This window comes from Carlito syrichta, unplaced genomic scaffold, assembly GCF_000164805.1.
Source record: "Carlito syrichta isolate Samal-C Ts95f unplaced genomic scaffold, Tarsius_syrichta-2.0.1 Scaffold305686, whole genome shotgun sequence".
NCBI classification, from domain to species: domain Eukaryota; kingdom Metazoa; phylum Chordata; class Mammalia; order Primates; family Tarsiidae; genus Carlito; species Carlito syrichta.
The window spans coordinates 390018-405974 of record NW_007249782.1 but is presented as its reverse complement, the minus strand read 5'-3'; the positions used below and the strand labels follow the sequence as shown (position 1 = coordinate 405974).

Here is a 15957-nt window from a genome sequence, read left to right as displayed (position 1 = left end):
ACAGTCCAGTCTGGGCGACAGAGTGAGACTCCAAGTCAAAAAAAAAAAAAAAAAAATCATTGAGGCCTAAAAGAGATTTTGTTTATGTGAGTTATCATTATTTATCATATAAGAAATTAAAACTGAGAAATGTTTTAAATATTTATTTATTCATTTTAGAATAACAGCAATAGACATGTTGACACAAATCATTTTATGGACAATAACTGTATTTTTTTTTTAAGTTAGTGAGAAGAATAGCGTTGTTTTACATTTTTGCAAATCTCTTTAAAATCTGGCTTCATAGAAGACACCGGGATCCTCATGTATGCCTCTGCATTCAGTCTGTTGTAATATGTTGCGTTGAAGTAAATGAAAAAAACCCAGCTTTACACAAATATTAGTCAGAAACAGGTAGAGTACTTTAATAGCTTTTTCGAATCATTGTGACAATTCTTATTTGATACAACACAAACATTCAACTAGCAGTAGTTTCAAAAAGGTTATTTGCAATATGAAATATGAAACTATAACAATGATCTTTTATATGCTGCTGTACTAAGGCTTATTGGTCTGTCTGGAACTTTGAATAGATAGTATCTAACACTGGTCATTTGAAAAATGAGTAATGCAGGCCTTCCAAAAGTCAACACATTTTATTATATTAAAAAATCAAATGCGTTTATATCATCACTGATTTTATCAAACAGGCTTTAAATATTGGAAAGCCCTAAACTCACTGGAGGGATGCAAGTTTTCTAAAATTCCAATTTTTTTTTTAAACTTCAAAACATTTTTTGGAAAACCTCAAGTTTTTCTTTTGCAAAAAATGCCATCAGTTATTTCTACTTGAAATGACAAACTTACTTTCTTCATTTTTGAGAAAATATCTGTTGAATACCCAAGTCTGAATAACCATCATTTGTCTGTCATTTTTCTTTCAAACTAAAATATTGTTTCATTCTTTAGCAGCTAGTTCCACCCTTAACTCAAACAATCACACAAGTGCTCTTCAATATGCAGGAGCAGGGCCTCATGCTATTTCTTATTTCACCACCCAGAATATTAATAACACATGGACTCAAGGTTGAGATTTAATAAAAGTACAGTGAGTCCCCTGCATGTGAACCTTCAAGTTGCGAACTTTTAAAGATGCGAACATGTGTTTGCATGCCAACTCTCCTATTGCTGGCAAACCTTCAGCTCTACCATATTCCACCTCCTCTCCGTTCTCTAATCAGTCACTCTTCTTGCCTGTTCACTTGATGCCAGCCCCTGTATACCAGCAACTGTACTGTACTACTGTACTGTAAGATTTTAAATGTTTTCTTTTTTGTTTTTCATGTATTATTTGTGTGAAAAGTATTATAAACCTATTACAGTACAGTACTATATAGCCAATTGTGTTAGTTGGGTGCCTAGGCCAACTTTGTTGAACTTATGAACAAATTGGATTTACAAGTGTGCTCTTGGAATGGAACTCGTGTGGAGGGGACTTCTCTAGGATTTTTTACTGCTTTGTCAAGGACACTTTTCAGTAAAACTGGATGTTTCTCTTTCTTTTCTGCAAGTGTGATGGTAAACAATAGCCACTAGCCAGTTTTTTGACAGGGCTTTGTGTTGCTAAAGCACCAGCAATTTTACCCACCATGTCTTTTGCACCATCAGTATAAATGTCAACACAGTGAAAAGACAAATAATATCTTAGCGTTAAATGAAAATAGTTTTGTCTTCATAGAAAGTAAACTACACTTTCAGAACCATTGTATTATGCTTATACTGCTATTGCTTGCTATGCTGATGTTAGCTATTTTTAATTGATTTCCTGTTCCATAAGATGGTGGTTTAGCACCCCTGTACTAAACCAGCATCCTCACTGTGCCTTTCTTCATCACCTCAAAAAACTACATCACACTGCTGTTTACAAAACCATTTAACATTTACCCTTCTTGTTACTACTTAAGTATTGTTCACTAGCAAGCCTAGTAGAGTAAAATGGATATTTCTTTGCTTATACAACTTTTTATTTTGACTGTGATTACTGCCTTGTTTCTTAATGAACATAGTGCTATATGGTTCTATCACAAATTTGTCTCAATTCTCCAATACATTTGTGTAACTTCTCCTAAATATTCTCTTTCACGCAGTTGAGTCTTAGGTAATTCAACAGGTTCATTTGTTTTTCCCCAGTGAAATCCCTTTGAAAGTCTTTCTTCCTCCTCTCCAACATGGGGCAACTACTGGCTCAGTCTGTAACTCAGTCTTCATGCTGGGATGTTCCCTAACTGCTTAGAAGAGAGGAGGTGTCCTAGTGTGGCAATCTAAAAGTGTGTTTTCCAAACTTGTATCCAATTTCCTGGTTTTAAGCTCTGTGTCTCCTCACCTGTTAGCAACTTTGTGTCTCCAAATCTGAAGAGTTTGGGGGGTTCTGCTCCACAAATTGGCTTTTTCTTTCATGGTCATGCCTAAGCAGGCACTTGGTTTTCTCAGTTCTCCTAGTTCTTCAATCTGCTTTCCATCTTCCAATTTCTTGAGCACCTAGGACTGCTATTGTTTCCGCTCCGACTCTTTTAGTCCTCATGATTTTGTGCCTTTTAAAAATCATTTCATTCTCATTGGGGGAGCATTTCAGGAGGGGAGTAAAGATAAACACATGTACTCAGTACATCATGTTTATTGGATGCCCAGTATTTGTATCTGAAGCTATACGTGCTCTGTGGGGTCTTGTGAGATTTATGCTTTGGGACATTTATGAATCTATTTCAGCAGCAGCTACCACAACAGAAATCAAAGACTGGCATATAATTTTATGAGGCAACTAACAAATACATACAAAATATTAACTATTAATTTTTTCCATCAGTCTTTCAACAAATCCATCAAATACTTATATTCTGGATTTGTGCCAGGGCACTGTTGTAGGTGCTGGGATGGCAGTGGTGAATAAGACAGATAAGGTTCTCTCGGGGACTTTATAGTCTACTGAAGGAAGAAAACAATAGCAAAGTAAACAAGTATATAAGATAATTTCCGATCATAATAAGTGCTTTGAGGATAACAAAGAAAAAGGTAATATGATAGAGTGACTAAGGATAAGAGGGCAGCATTGGGAAAAGGGTCAGGGAAGACCTCTTTGAGAAGGTGATATTTGAGCTGAGGTCTGACTTATGAGAAGGACCTATGTTTGTAATTATCTAGGCGAAGAGGATTTCAGGAAGGTCAGAAATCCCAAGGCGGGCGAGAAGTTTGTGTGTTCACAATATAGAAAGACCAATGTGGTTGGATCACAGTGAAGGAGAGAATGATGAGAGATGAGGTTCAGAAATCAGATTGGAAATGCAAATTTTGATGACATCCCAGACAGAGGTGATCATGGTAACTGTAGGATGAGATCAGATGACCAAAAGAGATAGAATATAGAGAACTGTACTGGGCACTGTGCATGCTGTGGGAACATCTAAGACACTCTCTGCCTTCAAAGAATTTACAATCGAGTAAAATTGGTGAGATAAGACAAATTTTTTAAATAGAGAAAAACAAAAGACTGTGTGATCAAGTGCTTGCCTGACGTACACAGCACGGGTTTTTTAAAAAGTGAAGTTAGAAAGCATAACGATCATTGAGAATTGATGGCAAAATATAGCTTTGTGTAGGAGGTGATAACTGAGTCAAATTTTGATGGATGAGTTAGTTATGTCTGTAGTAGCTAAGAGGCAGAGGAAGAGACTCTCAGAAAAATATGAGAGAGACTTTGAAAAAAATATATCAGTAGAGACTTAAATGTGGGGTAACCATGACATATTTATGAAATAAGAGAGAATAGCTTGAATATTGGGAAGTAGTTGAATGGGTAGGTTATCTTAAGTGTGCTTTAGAACCTTACTCTATAAATAGTGGGAGGAAGGAAGTACAGCCCTGAGTCGTTAGATCTGAAATTACAGTTAAGATTAGTAACTGTCAAGACTGCTTGATTTTTGACATTGAACAGTTGTGACACTTCCCATTTAATTACTTTTCATTATATTGATTAATAATTATTATTTTAGCCGGTGTGGTGACTCAAGCCTGTAATCCCAGCACTTTGGGAGGCCGAGGCGAGAGAATTGCCTGAGCCCAGGGGTTCGAGACCAGCCTGGGCAACTTGGTAAGACCACATCTCTACAATTAAAAAAAAAATAGCCAGACATGGTAGCACACACCTGTAGTTCCAGCTACTTGGAAGGCTGAGGTAGAAGGATCACCTGAGCCCAGAGGGTTGACACTGGGGTGGCTGTGAGTGTGTCACTGCATTTCAGGCTGGGCGACAGAGTGAGACTCCAACTCAAAAAAATATATATTTCAAAAAAAATGAGAAAATATAAAAGGGTACACAGAGACGTCTTACTCCTATCTGTCCTTATCCATCTTGTTTCTTTTCACCCCCTAATAACATGCCCCTTTTGATTTTTATTTTATCTTTCCAGTTTTCTTTATGCAAGTGCAAACAACATAAACATGCCTTATTCTTGCCCCATGTGTCTGTTTCTTGGGGTTTCTAAAACAAATTACCACAAACTGAATGGCTTAAAGCAGCAGAAATGTATTCTCTCGCAGTTCTAAAGACCAAAAGTATGAAATCGAAGTATCACCTGTGCTGTGCTCCATATGAGACTCTGTAGAAACCTTCCTCCCTGCTTCTAGCTTCTGCTGGTGGCCAACAATCTTTGTCACTCCTTGGCTTGCAGCTTGTCACTCTGATCTTTGCCTCTGTTATCACTTGGTCTTCTGTCTTTACATGGGATTTTCCTCTTTTTATAAGGACTTTAATCATATTGGATTAGGTCTACCGTAATGACCTCATCTTAACTTGATTACATCTGCAAAGGTTATTTCCAAATAAAGTCACACTCATAAGTCCTGGGGGTTAGGATTGCAACATATCTTTTTGGAGGATATAATTCTACCAATAGCACCCCATTTCTTTTACAAGGCTAGCACCCTAGGTCCATGACTTTGTACCTTACTGTTAAAACTTTATATGTGTTAGGGCTCTTTCCAAATCAGTAAACAGTGTTCTTTCTCATTCTGTCTTTAGAGTGGCATACGATTCCATTGTGTGGCTGCATCAGTCTTCTAATGATGAACACTTGGGTTGTTTCCAATCTTTTATTTGAATGAGTGGCCTTTACAGTTGTCATGTGTATCTGTAGGGGAGATTCTCACAAGTGGGGATTGTTGGGTCCAAGGACAAATGCATCTGTAATTTTGGCAGTATTGTCAGATTCCTTTTGTAGGAATTTTGCCATTTTACATTCCCACTAGCAATGCATAAGAGTGATCAAATGGGCCGGGCATGGTGGCTCAAGCCCGTAATCCCAGCACTTTGGGAGGCTGAGGCAAGAGGACTGCCTGAGCCTGAGGGTCCGCGACCAGCCTGGGCAACATGGTGAGACCTCATCTCTATAATAAATCAAAAAATTAGTCGGGTGTAGTAGCGCACACTGTGGTTCCGGCTACTTGGAGGGCTGAGGCAGAAGGATCGCTGGAGCCCAGCAGGTTGACGCTGGGGTGGCCATTAGTGTGCCACTGCACCCCAGCCTGAGTGATGGAGTGAGACTCCAATTCAGAAAAATAAGAGTGATCAAACATCTTGACTTTTGCCAATCTTTTACATGAGGGATGAATTTTCACTTTATTTTATTTATTTTTTATAAGAATTCTTTCAAAAACCTGAAGTTTACTTAATTTTAACATCATTTCTGTTATTATGCACCTCCATATTTTGAATATTATTTTATATATTATTTCTTGTAAACTTTTTGCAAAAAGAACTATGCTTCAATAAAATTTCTAATTCAAGTATACAGAATTAAAATTAAAAACTAACTGTGGTGGCACACCCTGTAGTCCCAGCTCCTCGGGTAATTGAAGTGGAAGGATCACTTGAGCTTGGGAGTTAAAGACCAGCCTGAATAACATAGCAAGACCTCATCTCGAAGATAAATGAATAAATTTTTTAAAATTAAAAATAAAATACCATAACCTATGAAAATATATTTAACTCAGGTTATTTTCCAGAGTTGGGCCACTCTTGGAAGAATATGATGCATCTTATTTACTCTGGTGACTCAAGAAACAGAACAAATTAATTTTCATTTAATTAGGTCAGATGCAATTTAATAAGAGGGAATGTGTGTCCTCAGCCTCACAACCCTTTATTATCTCTTAGGTAATTACCTCCAAATAAGCTGAAGTAGCCCTTATGTAATGTATATGATAGAAATCTGGGAGTCATTTTAGGAGAAGCCAAGTTCCACCTCTAAGACCCTACTCTTCATGGTTGGCTGTACTCACTCTCTCATCCGTCTTCTCTCAGTTGTATAATTCTTAATAGGAGCCGCTTTCTAATTTCACGAGTAAGGTGTCAGTGTGGTTCGAACACTGCCAAGTCTTATCGTTACAATCACATAGTATCATAATAATCTATTGGTTTTTGTTCTGAATTGAAAGTAAGTTCATCACAGTTTTCCTCTTAGAGAATATCTGGAGCCACCTGTGTTATTGTCTCATATTGCAGTCATGTCCCATGGCCATATTCCTTTCACTGCAGGTGGTACTGTGAAGGCAAGGAGCTTGAAAATTCCCCAGACATTCACATTGTCCAGGCAGGAAATCTGCACTCGCTGACCATTGCTGAAGCCTTTGAAGAAGACACAGGACGCTATTCCTGCTTTGCTTCAAACATCTATGGTACAGATTCAACTTCTGCTGAGATTTATATAGAAGGTAAGCAAAATACTCTTGAAGCATGACACTAGTAAGACATATAGACTAGTAAGATATACAGTTATTATAAATAAATATTTATTGAAGGCCTACTCTACCACTCACTCTTCTAGGAAGTGGGGATGCAGCAGTGAACCAAGTAAACAAAATCCCTAGGTCCATGCACTGTTATATTTATATTATAATGCAGAGACGAAATAAAGGAGACAAATAAATAAGCTATGTATTTATATATGGGTATATATAAGCACTGGAAGAAATAAAAAGCAAGAAAGGGGGATAGGAATTGTGTGTGTGTGTGTGTGTGTGTGTGTGTGTGTGTGTGTTGTAATTTCTCAACAGGGTGGCCGGGGAAGACCTCACTAATCAGGTGATATTTGCGTGATAACCTGGAAGAAGTGTGGGAGTGAACCACAAGGACAGCCAAGGGAGAATAACTCTAGGAAGAGAAATCAGCAAGTATAATGGCCCTGAGGTGGGAGTGTGCTTGTTTTTTTATTTTTTATTTTTATTTTTTATTTTTATTTTTTTGAGTTGGGGTCTCACTCTGTCGCCCAGACTGGAGTACAGTGGCCGCTCCCGGCCACTGCAGCCTCGGCCTGCTGGGCTCCGATGATCCTTCCGCCTCAGCCTTCCAAGTAGCCGGAATTATAGGCGCGCGCTACCACGCCTGGCTGATTTTTTTAAATTTATTGTAGAGATGAGGTCTGGCCTGCCCAGGCGGGTCTCGAACCCGCGGGCTCAGGGCAATCCACTCACCTCAGCCTCCCAAAGGCGCGGGATTACAGGCTGAGCCACCGAGCCCAGCTATGTTTTTTTAAAGTACCGTGATGAGCCAGTGTGGCCAGGGCAGAGGGAGCAAGAAAGTAACAGACGAGGTCAGAAGTTCAAGATGGTGTAGGGGTGGAGAGAAGAAGGTGAGCAGATCATGTATGTCTTTTTGGGTCATTGCAGGGACTTTGTTTTTTGACTGAGGGAGATGGAGGATTCTGAGCAGAGATATGAATGATCTGACTTCATTTTTAACAGTCCCTCTGGCTGCTGGTTGAGAATATGCTTCAAGGAGTATAGGGTAGAAGCATGGAGACCATTTGGGAGCATTGGAAAGACATTTACGTTAGCACCACATTTACATGATTAATTTTAGGGAAGAAGCCAATTTATGTGCCTTATATATCTGCTTAAGTTTATATTCTTATTTTATCTCATACTTTGAGTATTTTCTAGTACCATTCGTTAGGACTTTTAAAAAAAAACCTATAATACCTTATGCATGACTTGGTTTTAGCGCTTAGTCATTGTATTATGATGGTATAGATGCCCATTGACCACCTGTATTGTAAGGTCAGGGTTGTCTCATCTTCTTTATATTCCAATACCTTAAATAGTACCAAGTACATGGTAAGTATTTGATAAATATTTATTGAATAAATACATGAATAGAAATGTGTTGCATGTGTGTGTGTTTTTAATCCTCAAATTTTTCAGAGTCCAATAAATTTCAGAGTCCAGATTTAGCTCTGTTATATATTCCTGGAATGCACTATCTTGAGAAGTAAATCCAGGATCAAAGCTCTGCCAACAGTGCTGAGATTGGATTGCTGCTTTTTTTCTGTGTTGCAACAGGACTTTAAGCACCCCCACTCCCAAGATGAAGTTTGACTTGTTAATATTAGGACTGGACGGAAGAGTATCCACCTACACCTACAATGTTTGGAATCCAATGTCATCCCTTCTTTTATTCAATCTGTGTAGGCTGAGAGCAAGGGTACTTATGAACCAGATACATTTTAGAGACTATTTGCAAAGACTACTGTTAGGCCAAAGGCATCAGCAGGTGTTCTAACATAAGAACATTTAGAAGTTAATTTGTCAGTTAGTCAGTTAATTTGAACACTACACTGACTAGCCATGTCAACTTGACCGATTCCTTCAACTTCTTAGAGTCTATTTCCTCATTTGTCAAATTGGGTATTATTATAGGAAATCACTGAGTTCATTTCTAAGCCTAAGATTTTATTTCATTTCATTTCATTCTAAGTGCATTCCTAAGTCTAAGACCTTCAGATGTTTAGGGACCAGTTTAAGAAATTATCATCTGAAAAATCTTATTTTTTTATTTTTATTTCTCTAGGTGTTTCGTCTTCTGACTCAGAAGGGGACTCTAACAAGGAAGAGATGAATCGGTAATTCTAATTTTCTATCTTATAACTTTACCATCCTCAGATCCCAAGAAAGTTATTACTAGAACTTGAGTGTGACTCTGGGGTATGACCTCAAAGAAAAAAATTAAGTGGATTTGGAGAAGACCGTACTTAAGTCTTGCCTAGCAGATTAATTTGAATATTTCCAATATTTAAAAAATGAAGTATCACCTATGGAATCTTGATTTCTATAGTATTTTTAGTATAGTAGTGTCTGACTTCCATAGTATTTTTAGTACTTAATGTTTCCATATCTACACAGTAAAAAAAAAAAAAACATAGCCGGGCTCGGTGGCTCAGCCTGTAATCCCGCACCTTTGGGAGGCTGAGGTGAGTGGATTGCCTGAGCCCGCGGGTTCGAGACCCACCTGGGCAGGTGAGACCTCATCTCTACAATAAATCAAAAAATCAGCTGGGCGTGGTAGCACATGCCTATAATTCTGGCTACTTGGAAGGCTGAGGCGGAAGGATCGCCGGAGCCCAGCAGGTCGAGGCTGTGGTGGCCAGGAGTGGCCACTGCACTCCAGTCTGGGCGACAGAGTGAGACTCCAACTCAAAAAAAAAAAACAAAAGAAACCTAGTGATTCCAAAAATGCATGTTATCTAACTAAATAATACCACTCACAAGAACACAAAACCTGGTGATACTAAATTTTTATATATACTCGTACATATACATAATTTTACATATATGCATATATGTAGTATTTAGCATCTAGTATTTAGCATTATTTAATATATAATAATTTTGTGTGTACATATATCTAAATGAGTGATCTGGGCAAGTTATAACCTTTTTACTAAACAATTTTACTGAATACTAAACAAAGTTGCATCCATCCAGTCGTTAGTTTCCACAGCCATTGACTGAGCAGCTACCCTTCCCTAGGCACAGCACTAAATTCAATGGTTCCTAAGAAAAATCAAATGCCCCTGCCTTTAAGAGGTTTATAGCCTAGTAGAGGAAAATATATAGCAAGCATGACAGGAAATGTATAGCATATGAACAGTAAGAAAAATAAAAGTGTAACAGACTAATAACCGTGTGCAGCATATATAAGACTTGGCACAAAGGATTATTTATTGGTTGGAGAGGGAGAGAGAGATCAGGGAAGGCTTCACAGATTTGGTGACCCTAAGCTGAATCTTTTTTTTTTTTTTTTGAGTTGGAGTCTCACTCTGTTGCCCAGACTGGAGTGCAGTGGCCGCTCCCGGCCACCGCAGCCTCAACCTGCTGGGCTCCAGCAATCCTCCCGCCTCAGCCTTCCAAGTAGCCAGAACTACAGGCACACACAACCACGCCCGGCTGACTTTTTGATTTATGGTAGAGATGAGGTCTCACTGCCCAGGCGGGTCTCGAACCGACGGGCTCAGGCAATCCACTCACCTCAGCCTCCCAAAGGCGCAGGATTACAGGCTGAGCCACCAAGCCCGGCTCTAAGCGGAATCTTAAAAGAACAGTAGATGAACACCCCCCAAAAAGAGAAGAAAGGGTGTTCCAAGCAAAAGAGATTGGACAGAAGGCATGGGAATTGGAAACAGGCGCAGGAACCATTCCTTGAGATTACCTGAAACCAATGGCAATATTTGGAAGACTGGTTGAAGGGTTGTTAACCATGTTTGTATATTCTGTTCCCTCTACAGAGGGTGAGCTCCCTAAGGGCAGAAATCCTTTGCATGTACCTTCCTTGAAATGATAATTTGCCTCTAGCTCTTGTGCAGATGTGAACATTTATAACCAGCATAAATGATTCTTCCCTTACCCACTTCCTTATCCTCATGGCCTGGGTCAACTCCTCCTCCTTCTCCCCTGCCGTTTATGCCAACCATCTCCTGAGAAATCTTCCTGTCTATTTCAGCCTTTGCCCTTCCTTTTGTAAACTACAACCTGATCCTACCATTTTCCTGACTTAGAAAAGACTATTGCCTATGGGAAAATAAAAAATCAAACATGAACCAAATAACAACTGTAAAAAAAAAAAAAAAAAACTTAATGTAGCATACATACAAAGCCTTATTCAGTAGGGTATCGACTAGGCTTTCTTAGCCCCTCCTCCATTCCCCACCTGAGGGTGGCTACACTGCTGACATTTCAAACAGTATATATGGTTCCTCTTCACCCCTTTGTTCAAACTATTCAGTTTGCTAGGATTGCCCTATCACCTTCTCTGCCTGGAAAACTCCTATTTATCTAACAAAACCCAGTTTAAATGTTTTTTCTCTTTGAGTTCTATAGTAAACATCTCCTATGTTGCACAATCATCACTCCTTCCTCAAGTCTCCCATAATATGTTATAAAGCTAATAGTATGAATTTTGATATATAAGCATAAATAAGCAAGAAATATCCCATCTGTTTATTTGCTTTAAACCTACTAGCGCCAGGCACAGTGGCTCAAGCCTGTAATCCCAAAACTTTGGGAGGCTGAGATGAGAGGATTACCTGAGTCCAGGGTTTCAAGACCGGCCTGGGCAACTTGGTGAGACCTCATCTCTACAATAAATCAAAAATTAGCTGGGCATGGTGGTATGCGCCTATAGTTCCAGCTACTTGGAGGGCTAAGACAGAAGGATCGCCTGAGCCCAGCAGGTTGAGGCTACGGTGGCCCTAAGCATGCCACTGCACTCCAGCCTGGTGACAGAATGAGAATCCAACTCAAAAAAAAAAAAAAAAAAAACCTATCAGACAGGATTTGGCTTCAGCTGTGTATAATGGACACCCAAATTAACTGTCACAAATAAGACATATTTATTTTTTGTTTACGTAAGAACCTAAGTTTGGCTGGTAAAATGACTCCACATTCCTCTAGGTTCCAGTCTGCTTCCAGCTTTCTGCTTCATCTCATGCTAAGGTGTTACTCTTGTTATTGTAGTCTAAGATAGGAAATATAGAGCATGCCTGAAAGAATTTCAGCGCCAGTTATGACTCCACACCCGGCCAGGACCAAGAGATTTATTAAAGGGGCTGTTACAGAGAGGATCTGTAATGCAGGAAAAAAAAAAAGAGAGAGAGTTGCAGGGAGAGGGCTGTATTTATTAGCCTGACAGGGGCCGGAAGGGGCCGTGCTATGTTTCTATTGGAGGAGCTGCATGGGAGTAGGGTGGGGGCGACGCCGTGTTATAGTCCTATTGGACGCATAACAAAGCTGGCTAAGGATTGGAGGCTTGCAGGTTTGAACTTCGCGTGCGCGGGGAATTGTGCACACAGAAGCCGGGACCTGGTGCCTTTGTTGTCTGGTGTGTCCTCACCATGCTCGGCGCCATTTTGGGAGCTGCCCCTCTGGTCGCTTCCTGGACCCTTCAATGCCCATCTCCCTTTTAAAATCATCTCTTTTAAAACACATGCATACATCATTATCCATCATATTTCATGACCAGAAAGTACTCATGTGGCCATATCTAGCTGCCATCAAGGTTGGGAACTATATGTAGTCTTTATTTGGAATAGCCATGTAAAGAAATCAGAGATTCTCTTATTGTAGAAGAAGAAAGTAGATGCTTTGGTGACACTGATAGGCTTTCCATTACCATGTGATTCTGCTTCTGAGACCTGATTCTGGGGGGAAATTCAGTCTATCATTATTGAGTGTCCCATTCACCCTCCATGGTTATGCAGAGATCCCTGGGATTGTCTACCCCTCTGGACTTAGGTTCTCTCTCTGATCAAGTTCTCTGGCAAGATCTGCAGATCTCTCTCTTTTCCACAACAAAACTAAAATAATCACCACTCCAGCCTTCTCAAGAATATTTCCTGGCTCTCTTGACCTTCAAATAATCTCTTTAATTAAATTTGTGTAAACTTGAAGAGCTTGTTGACTTCAGGCTATTTCTGCTTTCTGCCATGCCACAATCCCAGAGGTACAGATTTACAAAGCCTGGCCTCTTAACTTGAAGTGGGAGCAGGAGGGATAATAACACAACAAATAACCTTCTGCACATGCTTCTGTCATCGCATTTGTCTTGGATCTCAGTTAGTTGGTATTATGTTTGACTTCCTGGCTACGCTAAGAATAACTAACCCAAGGCCAGGAATGTTGTCTTGTTCATCTTTATGTTTGTATTGCCTAACCAAGTGTGTAGCAAAGATGCCCTCAGTAAACATTTGTGGAATATTGCCAAACCAAGATTTTTATTCCATCCAACTATAAGCAGTGATGGCACTACTAGTTTTACTGAAATAATTTTCACAAATAGTGATAAATGTTTCATAATCTATATTTTAATACTTTCTCAGAATCCAGAAGCCAAATGAGGTGTCATCTCCTCCCACTACCTCTGCAGCCATTCCTTCAGTGGTACCCCAAGCCAAACATTTGATGGCCCAGCCTGGTGTGTCAACCATACAGCAGGTATGAGAATCTAAGCAAAACATAAATGCCGTGGACTGTGACGGACAGGCACTGAGAGCATGACCATCTTGCATGGCGTGAGCACATCCTCCTTGGGTGCCACTTCATCACCAAGATGATCACTTTCTATTTCTGATGTATGACAGCAGTGGTTCCTGTTGTTTTGGGAACATATTCTCCAGCTTCTTAGACAAATTTCTGAGGAAAAGAAACTATTTACAAATTAGTCTCTGGTATTCCAGCTTTGTAAAGAGCGCTGATTACATATGCAGGGAGCCACCAGTTCTCAGACTGGCCCAGGACAAACACTTGTTATCCTACAACTCATTTGCATGGATTCTACTTTCTAAGATGGAGTAAGCATGAAGTTATGTGTGAGAGTAAAGGCTCTCATCCTTCAAGTTAATAATCATACATGATTGGGGGTGGGATTGGCAGTGATGGGAAACTGCCAGGGGAGGAGGGGGGAACACCTCATCAGCAGGGGTATCTGCATAATGAACGTTTGTATACCTAACCCTGAATTGTACCCCACATATTTAAAATTAAAAATTAAAAAAAAGCCGGGCTCAGTGGCTCAACCTGTAATCCCGCACCTTTGGGAGGCGGAGGTGAGTGGATTGCCTGAGCCCGCGGGTTCGAGACCCGCCTGGGCAGCGAGACCTCATCTCTACAATCAATCAAAAAATCAGCCGGGCGTGGTAGCGCACGCCTGTAATTCCAGCTCCTCGGAAGGCTGAGGCGGAAGGATCGCCGGAGCCCAGCAGGTCGAGGCTGCGGTGACCGGGAGCGGCCACTGCACTCCAGTCTGGGCGACAGAGTGAGACTCCAACTCAAAAAAAAAAAAAAAAATTAAAAAAAAGAAGTAACAACTGCTCATGCTATGCTCGTAAATAAGCATCCATGCTAAGCTTAAATATACACATAAAAAACAATCATCATACATGATTATTGTAAAAACATTCAAGTAGTACAAAAGTACATTAAGTAAAAACCTTAGTCAAGGTTCTATTCCCATACCTCCACTTCTTAGATGTACCTCCTCTTACTAGTTTCTGGTAGATACTTCTAGGCACTTTCTATGCATATATAAAAATGTGTGAATATATATGCATAGACTTTAAAACATATGTGTGTATATATATGCATAGGCTTTAGAAACATATGAAATCATACTATCTAAATATATCAATAACTTACTAAATGTAATGATATTTATTGATGAAAAGTATTTTTATAGATATTGATCTACAACCTTTTTGTAAAATTATCTAGCCCACTTAGTAACACAGAGGGGTCAAGTTTTAAACCAATCTAATCCATTGGTTTTCCAGCTGTGATCTGTGTAGCCCCAGGGGTTCTACAGAACCTCTTCAGAGGTTTAGGGTAATGACATAGATCTATATATGAGTGGGTGGGGTGGGGATGGGTGGCACATTTTACAGCCACTGAGACCTAGAAAAAAATGATAATCAAGTCAGTCTAAGAGTTGAAGTCTGTGACTCGTAAACTTAGAAAACATTAGTCTTTTGGTTTGGAATCAATTTCATATACCAAATTCTATATGTTTGTTTATCTCTCTATCCATCTAATAGTCTTAGTGACAATGAATCTATTGTTGGTTCCTTTCTAGCAATGTCAGAGTCCTACCAATTATTTGCAAGGATTGGATGGAAAACCTATCATTGCAGCTCCTGTGTTTACAAAGGTAATCACAATATTACTTTCTTCTGTCATGGCTTAAAGATACCACGGTACCCAAACAAAATTATAGGATCCAAGACATACTAATTTTATCTCAGAATTTTGGTCTTGTATGAGTATAGTATAGGGTTTGAGGGTTTTTTGGTAGTTGCTACAAGTATCACTTTAAGTCCCAGATTGATTGATTGATTTTGAGTTGGGATCTCACTCTGTCATTCAGGCTTCAGTGCAGTTCTGTGATCCCAGCTCACCACAGCCTCAACCTCTCGGGCCTAAGCGATCCTCCTACCTCAGCCTCCTGAGTAGCTGGGACTACAGGCACACGCCACCACACCCAGCTAATTTTTGTAATTTTTATAGAGAAGAGATCGCGCTATGTTGCTCAGGCTGGTCCCAAACTCTTGGGCTCAAGCAATTTTCCCACCTTGGCCTCCCAGAGTGCTAGAATTATAGGTGTGAGCCACCATGCCCAGCCCCAGATTTCTAATACAGTAATAGTTTTTAAAATGAGAGAAATGTCTTTCCCCCTCACCACACTGATCTTTATGGCCATTCTGTGACTGTAAAACACAGGAACCTCACCTAAAAGCCAGTTGATAAATTTCTAGTCCCTTATTACTCCAAAGTTTTCTCTGAACTTTCAGAAAAGTCTGATTGCAGGTACCCCTCTTTGGTGCTCAAGGAGATGAAGCTAAATGCTCTTAGGAGGTTTCACATAAGGCCTCCTTCTCTTAGGACAAAGAGCTTTCTTTTTCTATTCCATGGTATCAGCTACTGTAGTGGCATCAAATTCTGAGTTGTATAGTCTTTGTATTTAGGACTGGAAAATTTAGTCAGGCACATTCATTTACAAATGAAAAATGAAAAAAGGGGAGGGGGGGCAAGCCAGAGAGATGAAGTCATTTAGCCAGCATCACAGGACTAGTTAGTGGCAGAATCAGGACAGAAACCAGTTCT

The 15957-nt window shown here is 39.8% G+C and overlaps 1 protein-coding gene across 2 annotated transcripts in view; it reads left to right on the top strand.

The window, feature by feature from the left end:
- MYPN (myopalladin) overlaps nt 1-15957 on the top strand; it is a 95202-nt gene that overhangs the window by 20410 nt on the left and 58835 nt on the right. For both annotated transcript variants that reach the window (XM_008062299.1, XM_008062300.1), the window contains 4 exons: nt 6569-6744; nt 8879-8930; nt 13182-13296; nt 14930-15004. In XM_008062299.1, the coding sequence (XP_008060490.1) occupies nt 6569-6744; nt 8879-8930; nt 13182-13296; nt 14930-15004 (418 nt within the window). The remainder of the gene's footprint in view (nt 1-6568; nt 6745-8878; nt 8931-13181; nt 13297-14929; nt 15005-15957) is intronic.